Source organism: Podarcis erhardii (assembly GCF_964252035.2).
Source record: "Podarcis erhardii genome assembly, chromosome: 8".
Lineage (NCBI taxonomy): Eukaryota > Metazoa > Chordata > Lepidosauria > Squamata > Lacertidae > Podarcis > Podarcis erhardii.
In genome coordinates, this window is record NC_138499.1 from 92049987 (window position 1) to 92072468 (window position 22482).

At 45.7% G+C, this 22482-nt stretch overlaps 1 protein-coding gene across 2 annotated transcripts in view; it reads left to right on the forward strand.

Moving 5' to 3' along the window:
• The window catches only part of SEMA5A (semaphorin 5A), a 169582-nt gene that overhangs the window by 139435 nt on the left and 7665 nt on the right, over positions 1-22482 (forward strand). For both annotated transcript variants that reach the window (XM_081872623.1, XM_081872624.1), the window contains exons 11-20: positions 2359-2566; positions 3806-3923; positions 5821-6002; positions 6318-6461; positions 10280-10427; positions 13316-13541; positions 18351-18560; positions 19806-19976; positions 21013-21168; positions 21591-21638. In XM_081872623.1, coding sequence (XP_081728749.1) covers positions 2359-2566; positions 3806-3923; positions 5821-6002; positions 6318-6461; positions 10280-10427; positions 13316-13541; positions 18351-18560; positions 19806-19976; positions 21013-21168; positions 21591-21638 — 1611 coding nt within the window. The remainder of the gene's footprint in view (positions 1-2358; positions 2567-3805; positions 3924-5820; positions 6003-6317; positions 6462-10279; positions 10428-13315; positions 13542-18350; positions 18561-19805; positions 19977-21012; positions 21169-21590; positions 21639-22482) is intronic.

Below are 22482 nucleotides of genomic sequence, written 5' to 3' on the forward strand. Positions count from 1 at the left end.
TAGGCCAAAAACATCTGGAGGGCCGAGGTTGAGGAAGCCTGCCCTATACGGCCTAGGACCCTCATACCTACGGGACTGCCTCTCCTGGTATGTCCCACGGAGGACCCTACGGTCTGCTAATAACAACACTCTGAAGATCCCGGGCCCCAGGGTGGTCAGACTGGACATGACCAGAGCCAGCGCCTTTTCAGTCATGGCCCCGGCCTGGTGGAACGCTCACTCAAAAGAGACCAGGGCCCTGCGAGATTTGACATCTTTTCGCAGGGCCTGCAAGACAGAGCTGTTCTGCCAGGCCTATGGTCAGGGTTCAGTCTGACTCATTTTCTCTTTGTATAAGAACAAGCACGAAGGAGGTTTCCCAGCCCGCTCACAGGTCCTTATAATATCAGTGGAAACAGTTGGTCCTGGTGAGAATTAACCGCTTTCAATTTAACCTGAGGACTGCCATTTGTTTAGTTTGATTTTAATTTTAATTTATTTGAATTAATTTTGGGATGCATTTTAATCAATTGATTGCTTGTTTTTATGTATATTGTGTTATTAATATGATGTTAGCTGCTCTGAGCCCAGCTCCGGCAGGGGAGGGCGGGATACAAATAAAAAATTATTATTATTATTAACAACAAGAAGAAGAAGAAAAAGAAAGGTACATTTTTCAGAGCTAGAAACCCCCACAGCATCTACCTTCATTGGTCTGTTGACAAAAGCTTACCAGACATTTAATACAGAGGAAAAGTCAAGAAGATGCTTTCTAACTCTGGACACTTTTGGTGTGCGTCTGAATGCCTCCCATCCTGCCTTCCGTTTTTAGATATCGTGTGCTGACCTTGCACCTATTTGTGGCTGCTGCTAAAATCCCTGGCTCTGAACTCCAGTGTTTCTTCATGACTTTGCTTCCAGCCCAGACCTGTTGCGTTTTCTTGACGAAGATTTAATCTTCACAGTGTTACATTTTGATTTAATTTTAAATTAACTTTTCCTGTGTAATAGTCTAAGGATAGCATATCTGAGCGATCGAAAAATCATAAAAAGTGCAGTTTTCCCTCCAAGCCCCAGACAGAATATGATCTATGGTAATAATTACAGAAACAGAAATGAACAGAATGGGATATTAGAACAAACAGAATGTTTCCTTGACTTAAGCTTAGGTATCTAGGCCTCCACACAATACAAAGGAAGCTCTGGGAAAGAGAAGAGTGGGAGTTAATCTATGTCTATGTCCCTGTTCACTGGACTGGATCATTCCCATGGTATTTTATCCAACAATTGCAGGCCCAACTGGGCAACAAGAGGCGCTGGACAGGAGATGCTCTCAGGCCTCCCCTTCCCTAGAAGGGCTGGCTGCCCTTGGGCCACGGGAGGAGCAAACAGGAGTCCGTTGCACGGTTCAGGGGTCTCTCTGCACATGGTATTGCATTCCTGGTCTTGTTTTGTATGAAGGGAAAGTGGCTGGCTGCCCAGAGGAACTCCGAACAAGAGTTGTGGTTAACCTTTTGGTCAAGTGTGCTGCCGGTCCAAAGAGTGGGAGAGTGGCATTCTTGCCTGTAGTCTGTTGATCTAGAGAGCATCCATCAGGAGAGGCAGGCAGAAGTGCAGGTCTGATTCTGTCACAGCCGGGATAGCTCAGCCAGTGGGGCAAAAGACTCTTCATCTCAGGGTCATGGGTTCGAGCCCCGCATTGGGCAAAAGATTCCTGTATTGCAGAGGGTTGGACTAGATGACCCTTGGGGTCCCTTCCAACTCTATAGTTGGAACTCTACAATTCTATGATACCAGTATCACTTGTGCCACCCGTGCTGCAGGTTCACCACCCCATGGATCAGCAACTGGAAGCCTAAGGCAAGAGGAGAATAAGGATTGAATAGTGGCCATAGGAGTGAGATTTACTGGTTGTCCAGTTGGGGCAGTACCCTGGTCAGCCATTGCCCATCCCTTCTTCTAAGAGGCCCTGGGTTGAAACTAGTTGCCAATCAGTGCTCTGGAGCACAGTTACACTCCTGCACAGCGCAGCAATTATTGCATATGTGAGGATGCAATAATTCACTGCTAGATCACCTGAAACAGTGTTCTTCAACCTTGGATCCCCAGATGTTGTTGGATTATGGCTCCCATCATCTCCATCCATCTTAAATTAGCACCGGTAAGCCGCAGAACTGGGAGTGAAATCTGCCTAAAAGTCCAAATCCTGGAGAGCTGTTTCCAGTCAGATTACACAACACCTTGCAAGATGGGCCATTTGGCCAATTCAGTGTCAGTTGGTTTCATGCAACGTAGGTCTCCTTTGAGTTGCAAGGAATGCATGCATCCTCTACTTCCATCATTGTTTTCACAAATAACTCCCTTCTCTTGCCGTTACAGATCATGGCACTATTAAGAAAGTACTTGCTCCAGTTAATCAAACATCGAGCAGCTGCTTGCTGGAGGAGATTGACATATTCCCAAAGAAGCAGTGGGAGCCCATCAGGAGTCTGCAGATTTTACACAGCCAGAGTGCTCTATATGTGGGCCTTCAGAGAAGTGTGGTGAAGATCCCACTGAAGAGATGTCTGTTTTACAAAACACACAGGTATCTGGCTGGCTGACTGTGAGAAGTGCAGAATTCAAAGATATCAGGGATTTGTAAAAACGCATTACTGTTGGGGCCACCAGCCAATCCTAAAGAATTTTAGTTGATCATTCAACTTTCACTTAATCTATTAATTGAATGGGGGTGGGGTTCCTCCAAGATGCATTATCTATGAAGATCAACCCCCATAAAATAAAGAGTTTTGGGGAAAAACAAAACAAAAAAAAAATCAAGACTTACTGCTAGCTGAGGAGAAAGTGGTGTGGTATGTGCATATAGTTGTGGTATGTGCATGGTTGCCACAGTTTCTCTGGTTTGCACATGTGCTCAAGGACAGTTGAGGTCCATTGCACCCATCCAAAATAGCCTCCTATCAATTAATCAGCTGAAGCTTTAGTTGTTTAATATTCCAATTAAAGGGTTTAATAATTATCTAATCTCAGTAATATAATCTACAGTGCTTTTCCTTTTGGGACAAAGTAGAACATCTCCAGAAAACTATTAATTGCTCCAACAAATGGAGATTATCTGTAGGGAAATTCAACCTCTGAGACCTCTCTGGAATGGGGAGGAGAGTTGGGGAAGGGCTAGAATTCTCCCTCCTACTCTGCCCTACTTGTCAAGTGAGATAGGTCTTTTGCTAGAAACAGCAGCTCTTTCTCAAGCACAGGTTGTTGGTATCCATCTGTCTTGAGGGACAATGGAGTGCTCCTCCGGGGGTAAAGTCAAACTGCTGTGCTAGCAGCACTGAAGTGACCTTGGGGGTGCAAGGCTGGGCAGCATGTATGAAGGTCCTGGGCTGCCCAGATGACAAGACCCCTCTCTCAGCCTTGCTGATGTCCAGACGGAAGCAGAGCAAAAGGCTTGGCCCCAGCTTGGCTGCAGGAGTTGCTGGAAGGGGGTGTACAAGGCGCCACCCAGCTGCCTTCAGGACTCCACTCTGGATTTGTGCAGGGTTCACTCCTGAGCCTTTTCTTCTCCTTAATGTGTCCCACAAGGCAGGTGGTACAGGTTTTTCCTCAGGGTCTACTCCCAAAGCCTTTCTCATGAATGAATATAGTCACAAGGCAGCAGAGATTTAGGATCAGAGTTTTCCTTCTCCTAGATGGGCTCCCTTCCCAGGTTGACAAGTCCTCTGTGCCCCTCTACAGCACATGCCTTCTTGAGCATGGACCCACTTGAAGCCCTTCCTGGTGCACGATTATACTGCAGTCTGATGTTTTGGGTTTGTGTTTCCAGCGCATGTGTTGGATCCCGGGATCCTTACTGCGGCTGGGACCTGGTGCTCCAGAAGTGCACACCACTGGAAGAAAGCCTCAGTATGAGTCAGTGGGAGCAAAGCATTTCATTGTGTCCCGTAAGTTCAATTCAGACTCTTCTTTTCCCTGAGTCCAAGTGATTCCCGCAGAAGTAAGTCTGAGTATTTGGGTCAAGGAAGTGATTATGCACAAATAATGTCAGTTCAAGTCTTCTTGTCTCTCTGATCTGAGCTACAGGCTGAACCTTTCTTCTTTCCTCTGCAAGCTGTTACGCAGCATGATTTGTATGTCTGAGTCATTGAGTTATCCACCAACAGTCTCACATGCATAACAAGAGAAGATCCGTCTGTTGCAGCTGTAGGATGCTGGCAATTGCAGTTGTTGCAGAGAAGTGGAACGTCAGGCTGGCTGCGGAAGCCTCGCACAGGGATTGGGACATCCCAAGAGATGTGTGCTGTTGGCAGGAAGTGGGAAGGAATCCAAGGCTGTGCTGCAGGGCACTCAGGGAAATGCAGGTTTGGAGCAGAGTGGGAAGAAGGGAGTCTTGAGGCAGAAGAGTTCAGTCAGGAAGCAGGGGGCTGAGCAGTCCAAATCTAGCAAGTTAGGTAGGCGAGCCCGAGTCTGAGGAGAAGGGGCTCCGTGAAAGGAGCGGTTGATAAAGAGGAAGACTGCCAGGAAGCCTCCCATGGGGCCCAGTGACAAGTGATGCTGTAAGCTGGGCCCGGAGGGCTGTGGGTTGGAGAGGCAGGAATGCCAGGCCAGGCAAATGGGAGGAAGGCTGGAGGACTCTTGAACCTGTTGCTCCCAGCCTTGTTTAACTTGCTCATGGGACTTGGTAATGTCACACTTGCTCCCGGTGATCTGCCTGATGGGTTTGTTGAGTCCAGACTAATTTTCTTTCATTCTTACACCTTTGCACTGCATGATAGCCTTTTATCTGTGTCAATGCTAGTTGGATATGCTGCTTTTCTCTAAGCTTGAGGTATGTTGCATTGGTGACCAATGTCATTCACATAATCATATATCATCAATGATTACAGCTAGTGGACTATCGATGAAGGGAGACAGGCATGCTGTTGGGTGGTTGAAGGGTTTCTGACATGCATTCACTGCCTTCCAAGGTGTTTGGTTTTTAAGGTAGAGATTGTGTATTGAAACAACTTCCACAACACTTAAAATGGCTGTCTACTTTCAGTCTATTTATTTTTAAGCCTGTGTTTCAACTCAATGCACCGAGTATCTACTTCAATTTATTTCTGGTCTATATGTATGAACTGAATTGCAAAACTGTGAACTGAACAATTTCCCTGAAGAACCTAAGGTAATGTTGATGGCAGCAGGAAGCCAGTCTTTTTGATACACAATCACAGTATCTGCAGATTGCTGCATATAGCACAGCTGTTCGGGGTGTTGAATGGCTTGATGAACCCTGGCTGCCTCTGCTAAGAGACAGCTGGTATGTGAGACAGCTGGTAATACGTTTTGGGCACACTGTGGCCATGATCCAGCAGCTCCAGTTGTACATGCTGGGTCTTGAAGAGGCAAAAATACTCAACATGCATAATGAAAAATGTCTTGTGTGCAATGAGATAATTTCCCCTTTTGTAGAAAAGATGGAGAAAGCCTTTTGGTCTAGAATTTTGAGGAAATGGTAAAATGACAGCGATTGACACACATTGCCAGCAGAATTGCATCATAGTACAGTCCTCATAGGATTGTATCACTTCATGATGAAAGTGAGGAAGTCCCATGTTTAAATTTTCCCTATATGCAAAAACTCCCTGCGTATGGAAAGCTGTCACATCAGGGAAATAAAGCCCTTTTCCCCAGGCATGCTAATTTTTGAAATGCAGAAGTGTTTTTTGTTTTTTTTAATGAGAAATATTCAAGCATATGAAAGCAGTATAATTCAGCAAGAGCTGAGCGCCATGACTGCTGTGATTATTACCTTAACTATGGCAACCAGAGCTTGTCTTTTGGCCTTTTGCTTTCTAGGTAAGGAATCTGACTGTGGATGGCCATTTTGGAGCCTGGTCAGAGTGGAAGTCTTGCTCCCATGTGGACGGCTCCAGTGTGGGCTTTTGCTTCTGCAGAAGACGCTCGTGTGACAGCCCAGTTCCAAAATGCGGAGGGCGGCAGTGTGAAGGGCCAAGTCTAGAAGTGGCCAACTGCTCCAGGTGAGCCAAAGAAAGAGGAGGGGACCTTGAAGGGGTGGGGAACTTTTCTGCAAATGGGTATTGATGTCGCACTTTGGGCCACTCCATACATGTTTTAGGTGTAAATGTAGGATCTTTTAGGTATAAACCTTAAAATGTCAACTATGGATGTGTATAGGATGTAATTTTTAAAAGAAAAAATCACTGGAGTAGTGGGAGAAAGGGGTGCTTAACTCTTTCCTTGCCTGTCCTTTCCCCTCAGTCCAGATTTCCACAATCCCTTCCAAACAGCTGTTTCCCACGTAGGTTCAGAGTTCTGCTCCCTTATTCTTCTAGAAATGGAGGCTGGACTCCTTGGACATCTTGGTCCCCTTGCAGCACTTCCTGTGGGATAGGCTTCCAAGTCCGCCAGCGCTCTTGCACCAACCCAAGCCCTCGGCATGGCGGCCGTGTGTGTGTGGGACAGAACCGGGAAGAAAGGTAAGCTGCTTTCTCCTCGTCATTGACTTAACCTTTAGGTGTCTCCTTGATTCTATCAAACTCTTTCATTTCTCCTCCTTTGTGTCAATCAGCCTTTGCTCCTCCGATTTCTGCTATTTCTGCTTGTAGCATCCTTATAGTTACTGAGGGAATAAAAATTCAGTTGCAGTTTTCACTTAGTTGGGATCTCCCCAAATCAGCATTGCCACATAGTTCTGCCTCTCCCTGCAGTGCTTTTAGCCTGGCACATGACTGCCTTCAAAACCTGCAATTCAGGGGAAAGTGTATGATTTCTGCACTGGATTGTTAGCCAGCTGCTTTTTGATTTCTTCACTGAGTATTCTAAGGCTCTGTAAAGCTTAGAGAATGCTTTCAAGGTTGTAGCTGCCTAACAATCTATGTTACATTAAAGCAGACTATACTTAAAAAGTATTTTAATTGCTATATAAAGCTCACCTCTTCCAGCTTGGCAGAGCTGGGGTTCCTCATGCTTCCACCACACAGGCTCCATCACACTTTAAAGCAGAGGTTTTAAAATTTCCTGCTGTCAGGATACTCTTTACAACTTGACCTGTCTGCTTCCGGACCCCAGCACATCTGAAACAAAAATCTGGGGCATTGCAAAATCTTCTGGAGCATGTTTTCAGGGGAAGCAACCCAGAACATGCCCAAGGCTTCCTTGCAGATGTGCTTTGCAAGGGAAGATCTGTAATAATGCAGGAAGAGCTGCCCTTTGGGGAGGCTGTCCACTCTTGCTGAGTTCTCAGAAGCTCCAGGGCTTTCCTGGGCACAGTCTGAAACTTCCCACCGGTATAATGACCAAGGAGGGGAGCCAAGGGTCAGGCTGCGTGGAAAAGAGCAGGCTTTTATCTTTGATGGCATCTTCTAAGTTCTGTGGAGTGAAAAGCAGAATGCAACTAGCCAGACCGCTGTGAAAGAAGCAAAAACTGCTCATGCAAGTAAATGGTGTGGCAAGGGAGCAGGTCACTGCCAGCCTTCTCCCAGCCCTGGGACACGTGGAGATCATTGCTGTAGTTAATTCCTTTTGCCTCATCGTAACTATTACTAAGCTACATCACCAAATACCGCCAGTATTGCTGCCCCCAACCCTGTAAGTGTGCTGGTGTTGTGTTTGTGAGGTGCTCAGTCACCATAAGAACGAGCATCTGTTCCCATTCTATGGAGGGAAATATGAAGTCTGTGTGAGCACAATGAATTCTTTTCCAGGAAACAAGCTGGAGTTTGGAGTCACTGGGGGGAAGGGACCAGCTTGTGTGCATGTTTTTAATCATCTGTCGCTCCTCCCCCTCTCACTTCCACACCTTCAAATAGCAATTGCTATCTTTGGGGAGATTGACTATGGCCTCAGTCGATGCATCAAGGGTCATGTCACTGGCCTGGCAATTTTTCCATGTCACCCTCTCACTTCTGCCCTCATCACTTCCAGACGCAGGGTCAGTGCAGAGGCCTCCAGTTTCACAGATCTAAAACCCTTGCATTGCTTGTTTTGCAGAATCGCTGCAAAACATAAGCCCTCTGGGTCCTGAGAAAAGAAGAAATTAACAGGCAGGGGAAGAGCAGCTGGGGAAAAGCACTTCCTGCTAGCTTGAAATTCTTCCAGAAAGAGGATTAATCAGACTTTGCTCAAAATCCTGCGTTCCAGCAGATTCACCCCCACAATGAGACTTGGAGGCTTCTGGGTCTTGTCTGCTTGGTGCAGCAATTTAACATGTGTGCAGTGGCTCATTCTGACTGGGAGGAAAATGTGAAGTTGGCTTCATGTCTCATTTTGTTTTATTAAAAGCAAAGCAGTTTTTACAAACTCTCTGGCTGCAGTCGAGAGTCCTGTGCATGTACTGGGCTTGAGTTGTCTGCTGTGCTTTTTGTGTGTGTGTGTGTGTGTGAGAGAGAGAGAGAGAGGGAGGGGGAGAGAGAGAGAGAGAGAGAGAAGTTCCATAACTGCCAGTAGGGACAATATCCTTGAACGTGTAGTGCTTGATATGGGGCAATTTTCGGTTGGGTATTGTCAGGGGATTGCCATCGGAACAGGGGAGGGAGGCAGGGGAATACAGAGAGCATATGAGGCTTCTGAGGAGCAGCTCCTCGTCCAGCGGTGGGGAATGCCACACCTCCAGTGGAGCAGAAAGGCCAGCCAGGCGAGGAGAGGGCTGGAAGATGCTGCTGAGAGCCCAAGCGGCTCACCTAGCCCGGCTGGCCAGGAGGCAGACACGCCACGTCCATCGCCCACCCTGCGCAGGGGAGTGAAACGCAAGGAGGGGAGGAAGAGATTTGGGGTGACTAAGTTCTTATGTTGGGGAGAAGCCAGAAGAGCCACTCCCAGATCCTGCAAGTGACTAAGATGGACATGAACTTGTTGGTTCTGCACTGTAAATAGTTTGCACCAATAAAACCTGTAAAAGACAGGTTGGAGTCCTGCCTGGTTACTCACGAGCAACCACCACCCGCATCTGACAGGTATCATGTTATTAATTTTTATAAGTTGGTTGCTACAGAAAAAGTATCTAAGCAACTTACAAAACTATAAGAAAATAAAGCATAACATAGCACCAGGAGAAAAGAACAATGCTTTACAATAAAAGCCATACAACAAACAACAATACATAGAAAAAAGCAGGAAAAAAACAGCAGCAAAAACTTTGGCAGCTGAAAAATCCACAACTGAAAAGGCCTTCATAGTCAATTTTGACAAGCTGGAATGTGTGCAATCCAGATGATAAAGGTTCTGGAAACAAAGCCTTATGAGGAACGGTGGAGGGAATTGTGTACGGTATGCTTAGCCTGTAAAGAGGAGACTGAGAGGAGATATGATAGCCATCTTCAAATATCTCAAGGGCTGTCACATAGACAATGGAGCAAGTTTGTTTTCCCCTGCTTTGGAGGCTAGGAGTTGAACCAATGGATTCAAGTTACAAGACATGAGATTCTGACTAAACATCAGGAAGAACTTTCTGACAGTAAGAGCTGTTTGACAGCGGAACAGACTCCCTCTTTTCCATAGCTGCAATAGCCTAGAACTCAGACAACCTTTTAAAATTGTTGGTCTATTTGCATGTTTCAAAAATCTAGCAAGTCAGATCTTAGCTGCTACCAGCAAAAATTGAACTAAATCAAGATGGGTCACAGTCTCTTGAATATGTCCTGACAGGAATATAGTGGTACCTCTGGTTACGTACTTAATTCGTCCTGGAGGTCCGTTCTTAACCTGAAACTGTTCTTAACCTGAAGCACCACTTTAGCTAATGGAGCCTCCCGCTGCCGCCGCGCCACCTCCATGCGATTTCTGTTCTTATCCTGAAGCAAAGTTCTTAACCTGAAGCACTATTTCTGGGTTAGCGGAGTCTGTAACCTGAAGCGTATGTAACCTGAAGCATATGTAACCCGAGGTACCACTGTACCACTGGTACATGTGGTAATAAGTTCCTTGTTATGGCACATAAAATATGTAAAATAACTACACAATGTTTTCTCAAAAGACAACAGTCCCACCATGTGTGTATGTAGGTTCTTTTACTCACACTTGTTCACATGCATCCCTTATTGTTACAATTCGTCTCCCCATCCTCCATCTTGCCCTTTTTTTCAAAATTCTGAATGTAACCTTTTTGAGGCAGAGACCAGCCCTATATATTACCACAAAATATTATGGTAAGACCACAATCCTATTCGGCTTCACATTGGTCTTCAGAAATGTATGTGCACCTTCTTGATAGTGAAAGCACTAAACCCTGTTCTTAAATAATGCAAATAGCTGCGACCAGGTATAGTGTTTCTTTTCTCTTTTGCTTCCCTTCTCACAGGTATTGCAATGAGCACCTGCTGTGCTCTCCACACATGTTCTGGACTGGCTGGGGTGCCTGGGAACGCTGTACATCCCAGTGTGGAGGCGGGATCCAGGCCCGCCACAGAACCTGTGAGAATGGCCCTGACTGTCCCGGCTGCAGCGTGGTGAGTCACACATTAAGTGCTCTAAATGTGTATATGCATACCATATTTTTCGCCCTATAGGACGCACCGGCCCATAGGACGCACCTAGATTTTTTTTGGGGGGGGGGAATAAAGGGGAAAAAATATTTCCCCACCCGCTGTCCCCCGAGCTTGCGGGGCTGGCGGTGGGGCTCTCCAGGCTTCAGCGAAAGCCTCATTCGCCCCATAGGATGCACACACATTTCCCCTTCATTTTTGGAGGGGAAAAAGTGCGTCCTATAGGGTATTTTATATTTTTATGACCTTAATATGTATTCATGAGGTGATTTTGTAGCATACTAAGCTGTGACAGAGATACTGACACAAACTGGTAATAGTGAAACCTAATATCTACCTACCTACCTACCAACCAACCAACCTACCTATAGATACAGATATATAGATAGATAAATAGATAGATGTATACTCACAGTCAGAGCCTGGCCTGTGTTGACCAGGTGTGGAAACCTCTTGGGTTAAACTACTGCAATTCCTTGCTTGTTGGGCTGCCTTTGAAGACTTCTTAGAAACTTCAGTTGGTACACAATGCAGCAACTGGCAGCACAACCCAAACTTCCTTTGTCTTGGACGGTGTATGTGTATTGAGCAGAGATGTCTTTCTGCTCAACTGTGTAGGAGGGACACATGCTGGGGTTATCCAGGGTGGGGAGGAGGGTTGGGTCTGAGCTGGCCCAGGATCCCATGGCTCTTAAGCTGATCTCCTGGCTGTTGGGTGAGGCACTGGGACCAACCTAGAGCTGATCACTGTATCAGCCAGGATCTGGCATTGATTTGGCCTGGTCATTCTCCGCAGCACCACCCTCCATAGCAGCCACGATTAACAGCTGGGCTGTGGTTGCTCCAGTGACTCCCCCACCCTGCAAAGTCTCACTGGAGGGGAGTGAGGGCAAGGAATGCAGCCTGGATTACTAACTGGGACTGATGATTCAAAACCTGCTCTTAAACAATGCTGGTAGCTGCGTGTCCATTTCAGGGCAAAACACAAAGCCCTGGCGCTTCCCTCTAACATCTGGAGTGGCCTGAGACCTCGGCACCGGCTCTGTTTTGCACCTGAGGCGAGCTGGGTGATTACCAAGGAGAAGGACTTTTTGGTCATGGCCCCCTGCTTCTGGAATGCCCTCCTTAGAGAGGCTCAACTGGTGCTAACCGTGATGCACCAGGCATTTGTCCAGGCATTCTAGCATGGGATGCAAGCTGGATTTAATGTTTGTTTGATCTGCTCTGTTGAGTTTCACTGCTGTGTTGATCCGCTCTGTGTCCTTGTTTTCATTGTTGTTTCACTTGCATGTTTTCCCTGTAGTTTTACTGAAGTGTGACCCATAAATTAAATAAATAAAGTGTCTCCTGCTCCCGATCCCCTCGCTTCTTCTCAGTGGCCTCTGGGAATGGCAGATTCAGGCTTCTGGAATGGTGCCCTTTCAGTCTTCGGAGTGGAAAGGGTTACTTTGATCTTCCTTGGAGAACCTTTAATTCCGAATGGTTAAAAAAAAGGTCAGAGAGAGAGAGTGCGCAATGTCGTAAGACAGCGCAAGCAAAGACCTGTGTTGACCTGCCGTGGCTTTTTATATTGAAGGGTGTGATTTGACATTTACCCGTGAAAAGTCAGTGGCAGTGCACAGGGTAGAAGGGGGAAATGCTTCTCTTTTTAGCTGCTGTAATTATGACTCTCGTTTGAAGCTGCGTTATAGCTTGTTCGTGCTAACTGTATATTTAGAAGGAAAAGCCAGAGATTATGTGCTGAGCAGCATTAACCTGAGGGCCTAAAAATGAGAAGACTTTGTAGTAAAATGTGAGTGGTTCAGTGGCTGCTGGTTGGAAAAAGTGGTTTGCCAGCCTTTGCCAACCTGGTGCCCTGCAGATGTTTTTGACTGCAAATCCCATCAGTCCCAGCCAGCAGAACCCTGAGCTGATAGAACTGTAGTCCACAACATTCGGAAGGCACCAGATTGGGGCAGGCTGAGCTTACAAAAGATGTGGCATACATCGTTTCCCAATAAAGCAACTCTTTTTGGGGGTGGGAATCTAGAAAAGAGTCAGCCAACCTTTCGGAGCCTCGCTGCCATTCTGTTATGTAAGAGGCATTCTAAACACTTACCCACTGCCTTAAGGGGAAATCTTCGGGAGAAGAAAGTACTAAGGAGTAAATCCTACACAAATTCGGAGTGGAGTCCCTAAGACAGCTGGATGGCGTATTGTACGCCTCCTTCCGGCAATTCCTGCAGCCAAGCTGGTGCCAAACATGTTGCTCTGCTTTCCTTTGGTCCACATCAGTGAGGCCAAGAGGGGGGTCTTGTTGTCTGGGCAGCCCAGGACTTTCATATACCCTGCCCAGTCTTGCACCCCAGGGAGGTCACTTCAGTGCTGGTAATGCAGCAAAAACAACACAGGAGGCAACAGTTATGAGTTACCAGTTTCTGCAGCCACAGCAGGTGCTGTGATTACACACACACACACACACACACACACACACACACTGGATATGCACTCCATTGTCCCTCGAGACAGACAGGTGCCAAGAAAAATTCTAAAAGCTATTCTGGGAGCAACAACAACAACAAAATCCAATAAAGAAATAAACCAACTAAAAATCGTCAAAAGTAGCAGCTGCTGCCTCGGAATCCTACAGTCTAGTTCTTGGGTTTGTCTCATAATGAATATTATAGTAAGGTTGTGCTTTATTAATGCAGACATTGTGAGTATAGGAGCACCCAAATAACCTTAATTTCCATGTTTAAACAATGATATTATAGTTTCTAAACCCCTTTGGCCCAGAGAGTGTATGCAAAGTTTCAAGGTGTTTGTGGGCCATGCTAGACACTAAATAGAAGTAATCAACCCCTTTCCTTCAGGAGTATCAAGGCTGCAACACCAGACCCTGCCCAGAGTTGAAAAAGACAACTCCTTGGACCCCATGGACTCCGGTGAACATCTCCGACAACGGTGGGCACTATGAACAACGATTCCGATACACCTGCAAGGCACGGCTGCCTGATGCAAGTTTGTTAGATGTGGGAAGGCAGAGGATTGAAATGCGTTACTGTTCCAGCGACGGGACCACTGGATGCTCAACAGATGGTAAGCAGCCACGTGCATCAGCAGAATCTTAGGTTTCTTGCCATTGCTATGGCTGGAGGTGACTTTGGTTTTGTTGGTACTGATAGAACCACTAGCAAAGCACCTATTGCCACAGTGGGCAAAAGCAGGACACGCTTTGTGGAAGATCATAATGAGGTGCGTCCAATAATATCGTCAGTCCAGGAGGAACCTCCCCCGCCCCAAGAAGTCACCAACTTTGCCATCAGCCTGAATTGGGTCCCTAGGCATAAAAGGGTCCTCAAAGGTCATCCGCTGAGACCTTTCCTGCTACTGCAGGAAATCTGTTACTGATTAAGGGACCACATGCTGTTCTCAAGGACAAAGTTCAGGTGAGGATCAAACATACTGCCTCTGTCAGATACTGATGATTCCAGTATCAGTAGTGTGGCAGAGTTTGCCCATCTCTAGTGGCTCCCCTTTGACATTGTGCTCTTTGACTAAGAAAGTAAATTAGCTATTGACTCCTGTGGCACATACATCTCTCCCGCGCGCACTGCACAGTCAGCGGGTGCCGTTCCTTTCTGTGGCAAAGGAGAAAATGCTGCTGCGAGGGAGACCATGTCCCAAAGTGTGGTGATATACGGTAGGAACATTGGGCAGAATCTGGTGCCTTCCTTTCCCCAGCCTCCTTCCGTAGTGCAATATATCATGCCTGCTCAGCCTCTCCTTCTTGCCTGCTCAGCCTCTCCTTGAAAATCTCACAGAAGATTCTGTAACCTTCCCAGGTAGCTGGATTGATTGCTGAACAGCTCTTATCATTGGGTCATTTTTCCTAACATTGGAACTGGTAGAAAGCTATAGCTCTTCCTCATTTCCTGACATCTTTTACATATTTGAAACCTCTCAACTTTCAGTCTCCTTCCTTGCAGCTAAATATAACCAGGCTTCTGATTTCATTCTTACAATTTTCAGTCTAGATTCCCCCCCCCCCCCTTAATCATCTTCATTGCTCTCATCTGAACGGGGCATTTTTTCAATGTGTTTTCTGCTTCTTTCTGTTGTGGCACCCAGAACTTTACATTGTGTGCCAATTTGCCAGTACTTCATAGAATCTTATTGAAATTTCCCAGAATTCAGAGATGATGGTGCTTCCCAGTTAAAGTGGCATATTCCATTTTTGCCACAACATCAGCCTCCTGGTAATTCATTATTTATCCCAAACCCTTCTTGGCAAACTTAAAAGTTTTTCCAGTTATGTCCCATCTCATGCATTTGATTTTTGCTCCCTGTGAGTAATACTTTATATTTTCCCTTAATAGGTTTCATCTTAATACTGTCTGCCCAGCTGTCAAGTCTGAGATTGGTTTGAACTTGTATCTTAACCTCTAAAAAGTTGGCAGTTCCCCCGTTTTTTTATATCATCCTTTCCTTTGATGAGTGTGCAGCCCATTCTTTCACATGCTGCTTCACCCACCACAAATCCCTGCAAAATAGCATTTGGTACCTAGTTCCAGTCCAGTATTTTGGTAGCTTGTCAGTCAGTTGCATGTCATGCATCCACCTAATCTTAGCTTCATGAAGTCTACCTTTTTAAAAAGATTTCTAGGAGAGTCACCAGTGCCCCTTGCCTGGAGTTTAAAAATCACATATCTCCTGCTGGATGGCAAATTATTAAATAAGCCTGAGGGGACAACAGCTGGGAAGATTGGAGAGAGGAAGAATAATCACTTTTTGCCCCCAACCACTGATTTCAAGCTTCCCCTTCAGTTTGGGAACCTGAGATAATGTGTAGCTTCCATTTTGGAAGCTGTGGCAATACTGCCAGGTGCAATTCAGCCAGGTTATCCCTCAACCAAACCCTCCTTTGAAATCAGCCACAGCCGTAGTACTTTTTTGTGCTATTAAAAGCCAGAGACTGAGACAGGTGAAGTGAATGGGCTTAGTCTATCCTCACTGTTTTCCCTCAGTTTTTTATTGCTGTAGTGCAGCTTGCCACAGCACATGCAGGTGTTGGATAGAGCTCCCTTGCTCTCTGATTCTTGTTTGCATGTGTGTAGAGGTAGGCAGGTGAATTTCTGGTGAAAATGGAAGCATGATGTGTCTGTGAAGCAAAACTCAGAATATAGTATAGCAGCTTGTAAACAGAGGCCCCTTCAAGACTGTCACTATTTTGTGGGATGAATCCAAGCACATTCTTGGAAATATAGGTTTGCACTCTCTCTGCCACCCTTTTGCTGCTCGAAACAGGCACTGAAAAGTGTGGAATGAACAAATGATTAATGGGAAGATGTATAACCGCCGTGTGAGCAGCGCAGGATGGCTGCTCATTGTCGTCTTAACTTCCCTGCAAATGTTCGATATAATATGACCTCTGCATAAGCTTTGTGCAAGTAAATAAGAATGAATGCTCAATAAATAGGTTGCCAAAAGGAGCCCAGAGAAGGGGACTTTCCTTCTCTGACAGTCCTTTGGGTTTCTTAGCTGAGCCCAGAGGAGGACAGAGTGCTTCCAGTCTGTCCTCTTGCCCACATGGAATTCCTTCTCACCTAGTGCTTAAATACAAGGCGGAAATATGGCTGCTTTGAAATGCTTGTGGCGCCATTTCTTGCCACATTCTTCATCTCAGTGCCTTCCTGCCCCATTTTTAAACAATCTCCCAGGGACAGATCTTTCACTGCAGCAACATTGTAGCCATTGTGCAGCATTTCCTAAGGCTCCACCAAACTTATGTTGTTACAACTTGTCCATTACTCCAGCTCATCCTTGACTCTGGGCCAGGAGACAACAATAGCAGACGCTCCTTTTTCTGGCAGCATCCCAAATATCCAAAGGCTTTTATCATTGTCTCCCTTAACTTTGATTTTTTTCTTAATTAAAAATGGCCTGGTAATTGCAACGGTTGCAAATGAAAGTAGTTCTAAGATTGAAGGAAGGGAGCGAAAAAGAACCAATGTGCAGGTTAGGAGACTGAGCCAAGAAACCCAAGATTCAAATCTTGCCTCTGTCATTAACTCACTAGGTGGTCTCAGTCTAGCTACTCTTTTCGTCCAGCATTTACAATATGGAGAAATACTATTGGCCTACCTTGCTGATTTTTTGTACGGATTATTGAGATAATGTTCATGAGATCCTTACAACATCTCTTATCTGCTATATCTGAATGTCCACACAACTGGGGCCTGCAACAAAATGCTAATGCTGTGGACTGATCTTGTTCAGGTTTCCTGTCAGCCAGCCAGGCCCTTGTTCTCCTTGTCCAGTCTGCATTCTGTGTCCAGGAAGCAAGCTCAGTCCCTGCCGGACTATTGGGTTACCTCTTTAGGGTCCTTTTCCTTTAAACACGTTGACTTCTGCAAATCTTGGTGTTTCCTTGAACAAGACAGTACCCCCCTCTTGTTTCTCAGAGGCCCAGTTTTGGGAAGTGTCATGTGGGAACTTTGATTATCTTTCGTAATACGACACCCTGTACAAAAATTTGGCACCCTCAAATGGATCTTCCCAATTTTGCACCCCCTCAGCTTGGCGCCCTGTGTGGGGGAACCACCCGTGCTACCCTAAGTCTGGCCCTGGGGGAGTTTCCTATGAGAGGGAGGGATGTCGCTGTACAGATGTCACAGATACATTCAGAGAGGTTGGGGGGGGGGTTGATCTGATACATAAGGCTGCAATTCTATGCACATTTACATAGGAGTAATCTTACTCCTCCAACCTAGCAGTTTGAAAGCACGTCATGTGCAAATAGATAAATAGGGGGGAAGGTAAACGGCATTTCCATGCGCTGCTCTGGTTCGCCAGAAGCGGCTTAGTCATGCTGGCCACATGACCCGGAAGCTGTACGCCGGCTCCCTCGGCCAGTAAAGCGAGATGAGCACAGCAACCCCAGAGTCGGCCATGACTGGACCTAATGGTCAGGGGTCCCTTTACCTTTAACCTTACTGAGAGGAATGAGATTTGCCCCTAAGCAAACAGGTATACAGGGCTGTGATAAAAAAAGGTTTCCTATCTACAGCGGTACCTCTAGTTATGAACTTAATTTGTTCCAGAGGTCTGTTCTTAACCTGAAACTGTTCTTAACTAGAGGCGTTCTTTCGCTAATGGGCCTCTTGCTGCTGCCACTGCGCCACCGGCACATGATTTTCGTTCTCATCCTGGGGCAAGTTCTCAACTCGAGGTAATTATTCCAGGTTAGCGGAGTTTGTAACCTGAAGCGTTTGTAACTCGAGATAGCACTGCATCTACCTACCTACCTATCTAATGTAGGTTGTGCAGAGAGTCAGTCAATCAATCAGTTAATAACCTTTTTTAAAATAAAACTTGTTTCACATTTCATAAGAGTCATACACAAATCATGCTACACAAAAATAATCATCAGAAATATCTCATAAAAAGGACACAGAATTGATTATAAATGTAGACTGGACTTTGGGTTCATTTAATATGCCTTGCAGGTCCCCATATTTATTGTATACTCCGCCCAGTAGATTTTTGGAAAAGAATCAATTTGACTAAAATTAACTCTTTTGAATTTTATACATCTATTCTGCTTTTGTTGGGCTTCAGTTGTTTTTTTCAGTATTTAGCCCTGCCCTGTTTAATTGCCTCCAGATTGCTGTTTTTCATGACTTTGGCAAGGCCACTTTGGGTCTATGCCACTGTCAGCTTTGCACTACAGTCAGATTTGATACCAAATTATATTTTTTGTGTACACTTTTTAAATATCCCAGTAGTAAAATTACTGGTGGGAGAATTCAAATTAAATCAGAACAGTATTTTTTTAAAAAGAAAACACCATCATTGTGTTCCTTAGTAGGCACATTTTTGTGTACCATGTGCATCCGTTTCTTGCAGGTGAATTCCTGCATTCTGGGCGTCACTCAGCTCACACCATTAATGGTGCCTGGTCCCCTTGGTCTCCCTGGTCCCAGTGCAGCCGTGATTGCAGCAGAGGCATTCGAAACCGCAAGCGTATTTGCAACAACCCTGAGCCAAAGTATGGGGGGCTGCCATGTCTGGGACCACCCCTGGAATACCAGGAATGCAACATGCTCCCTTGCCCAGGTAAGTGGCCAAGGAAATGAACAAAAGGGTTTCTTTTTAAAAAAAAGTTTCTAAGGACAGTAGTAGAGATTTTATACACATAGTGTAATCCTATGCATGTCTACGCAGGAGTAAGCCTCATTGACTTCAGTGGGACTTACTCCAAGCTGAGAGTGTATAGGACTGCAAGCTAACTGCTTAGCATTTTATTTCAATTGACTTTTAATTAGGAGATGTATCTTTGTTGTCTCTGCTGTCTTTTAATCACTGTGTAAATATTAATTTTTTTACAGTTGGATTGCTGACTTGTTTTACTGTTCCCTTTGCTTTATTATTTAAATTGTGATGGTTTTGGTTCTTTGAGGTGTTTTTTTTAAAGTGAGATGTAGAAAGAAGGCACAAAAGTTACTCTTGAAAGGGCTTCAAATTTCCTTGATTTTTCTGTCAGATGCCACTAGGCCCATCATCCTCTACTTTGGAAAATGTACCATTGGGATGGGCTTTTGTCCCTCTGTCCTATATCAATAAAAATATTGTGATCTCTTTCTAGAGGGGCAATTGTAAAACATTGAATTTTTGAAATCTAGAAAAATGCCTGAAACTCTTTGCCTGGAGACTCTTGTCATTACTTATGGGGGTTTTGGCTATGAAATACAAATGAAAATGATTCAGTGGGTCAGTGCATCTGGCTGTGAATTGGAAGGTTGGTGGTTTGAGCCCACCCAGGGGTGGCTGTGGAGAGGATCCCTTCATTGCAGGGGGCTGAACTAGATGACCCTTGATTCTAATTGGCTGTTGGCCATGATGAGTTTGCACTACATGGGTAGGCAAACTAAGGCCCAGGGGCTGGATGCGGCCCAATCGCCTTCTCAATCCGGCCCGCAGACGGTCTGGGAATCAGCGTGTTTTTACATGAGTAGAATGTGTCCTTTTATCTAAAATGCATCTCTGGGTTATTTGTGGGGCATAGGAATTCGTTTGTTATTATTTTTTCAAAATACAGTCTCCCCCCCCCCCAGTGTCTGAGGGACAGTGGACCAGCCCCCTGCTGAAAAGGTTTGCTGACCCCTGGTGTACTACCTCCAGTGTTTGAGGTGGCATGTCACAAAATACCAGTTGCTGGAAATTACCGGGGGAAGAGTGCTGAAGCCCTCATGCTTATGGGGTTCCCAAAGGCCCCTGGTCTGCCAAACTCTTGTGTTCTTAATTCAACTATTTATCTCCATATTGAGAGGAAAGAAACAATGTAGTTTTGTCATTTCCCAGTTGATGGAGGTTGGTCCTGCTGGTCATCGTGGTCTAAGTGCTCCACTACTTGTGGAAGTGGCCATTATATGAGGACTCGCTCGTGCAGCAACCCAGCGCCAGCTTACGGAGGTGATATCTGTCTAGGACTCCACACCGAAGAAGCACTCTGCAATACACAGCAATGCCCAGGTACAGGAAAGCCCAGCTCATTCATTCTCTTGCTTTTCTGCAGAACAAAATAGCTCCCTGCCCCCATTTTATCTCCACAACCCTGTGAAAATGGTGAGGCTGAGGCGCCCAGGTGCTCCGTGGTGGTGCCAAGTCTCCACACCAGGCTGTAAAACAATCTCTGCCTTGATACCGGCAATGTCCTAGACCGACCCCACACATCACTAAGAGCTGCCACCACAAAGAGCATCCTGAGGTTCAGTGCCCACCTATAGAGGTGGGCTCATTTACATTGCATTGTGATGTTGTCACATCATGCGTTGAGCCTCTGCTAGTGATGCAAAGAAGTAGCCATGAAACTTTGTGTGCTGATGTCAGGTCGTAGGGTCTGTGGTCGTATTCTTTCTGGATGAGAACTTGACACAGAGTTACCTTTTTGTGACAGCAGCCCTCCTGTACTGTATGTGAGATGTGGTGCCAGCCCTGGTTTCGCTGTAGGTCAGCTATGCAGCCACAGGATTTGTAAGAGATGCCGCCTGCCTTGCTTATTCAAAGAAAGAATCAAAAGAATATGCACATTTGGGCCTCAGACTCTGTGACCTCCTGCATAGCAGTGGCTTCCTTGCTTGTTGCTGGATGTGAGCATCTCTTCATTGTACAAATTGTCAGTACACTGTACTCTTTGATGACTTGTTATTGGTTGAAGGAGGGAATAGCTGGATTCATCCCCCGCCCCCAGCCCTCCAAGCTGGTGATTGGCTTTGACTCAGTCCTGGTCCATCTGAGGACACCCCATATGCAGTCTCATGTGTGACACCCCACATGCACCCCAAATGCTAGATGTGCATTTCTTGAACATTCACAGCATCCTTTGTGCATGGTAACCACCTCAAGTTAGGCAATCCTTTTTGTGTGTGCATGGATTTTCCTTGCAGAATCAGGGCAACTTTGCCATAAAAATGGATTATTTCATAGGAAAAGTATACAAAACACTTAAAAACAATTTGCTGTGTGGGCTGACCCCTTCATGTGCCTCTTTATTTCTTGGCTGTCACAGATAGCTGGTCGGACTGGTCAGAGTGGTCTGGCTGCGATTCATCCGGAGTCCAGTTCCGCACCCGCCAATGCAATGTTTTATTTCCTGTGGGTAACCAGTGTTCTGGAAATACCACTGAGAGTCACCCATGTATTTCCGATTCCAATTTCATACCAGGTAAGGGTATTGCTTATCTCTTTCTCCTGTCTTCTAATCTGGAATCCAGCAAGTGTGTAATTTTTACAAATCATTTTACAAAAACGTAAGCTGCCTACAGTGTGTGGGGCTCTGCCAGCTCTTTGTGGGAAGGGGAGGTGTGTAGAGCTTCACAATGAAGTCTCACAAACGGGGTCCTGCTAGCATTTACTGGAAATAACTGGGGCCACAGCAGCTATGTTTGCAGAATGAAGCGTGTTTTCTTTTTCCACAGCAAATTAGCAAAGTGTGTGATTGATAGTGAAGAGCATTCTTGCTGAGTTAAGAATTATTCATACCAGACTGATATATATATTGTTCACACTTGAACAGAAATGTTAAAGAATTATACTGGGCTGTTTTTCTTTATGACTTCTGCATAATTGAATTATTTGCTGTTGCAGACATAACAGTAGCAAGGACCAGCAGCATCAAAGAACAACGATGTGGCGGTAAGTGTTCCTCCCCCCCCCTCCAGGTTTCTTTCCATCCCTGGTTATTTTTCTGCATTCTTTCCCTGATTCTTTCTGTGCTGTTTTCTGCTACCCTGGACGTGATGCTTTCCTCCATTCTCCTTGCTTTTTAAATGTAAAGCAACAAACCTGCATGGAAGAAAGTCCAATCAGGCAAGACCCTGGAGGGTGTTCAGTTCAACCTCGCCAAGCTGCATTTCCACCTGGGGTGGGAAGATGACCCCAGATGAAGAAGCCCTTTGGGAAGGGTAATTGTAAGCCGAAGAGGACACTGAGTGGGTTACGTAACCTTTCTGCATCCATTCTTCTTCTGCCCAGATTCACAACCTGCTCAGGCTGCTTTGGGTTTTTTTAAAAAAGTGAGGGGGGGGGGGAGAATCGTAGAATGATACAGAATTTGAGCCTTGAATGTGCAGACATTAAGTCTGCAACTCAGTAAAACTGGCAGTTGTCATTGTTTTGTTTTTTACCTTCTTGCTTTAGGATCATTTTATATTGCATGCCGTGGCAGAGCTACGTGCTCTGGCCCCGGGAGCGGAGAACAGGCGGGGGCGGGGCTGGCACAGGTTCCCGGGGGTGTGGCACACGTCCCAGGGACAGCTGTGATGGCACCCGGGGCAGACCCCTCACCCCGCTCCCCCTTCGTCCACCAGTGATTGATTGGAAATGCAGGGTACAATTTTTTTTTCATTTTTTGAATTAAGTTTTCAATTATTCAGTTCAAAATAAACATTTTACATACTGTTAAATATCCAACGACTTCTCTCCTTCTCCTTCTCCTTCCATGGTTCATTCTGTTTATCTTTCGTTCCTGCATATTTTA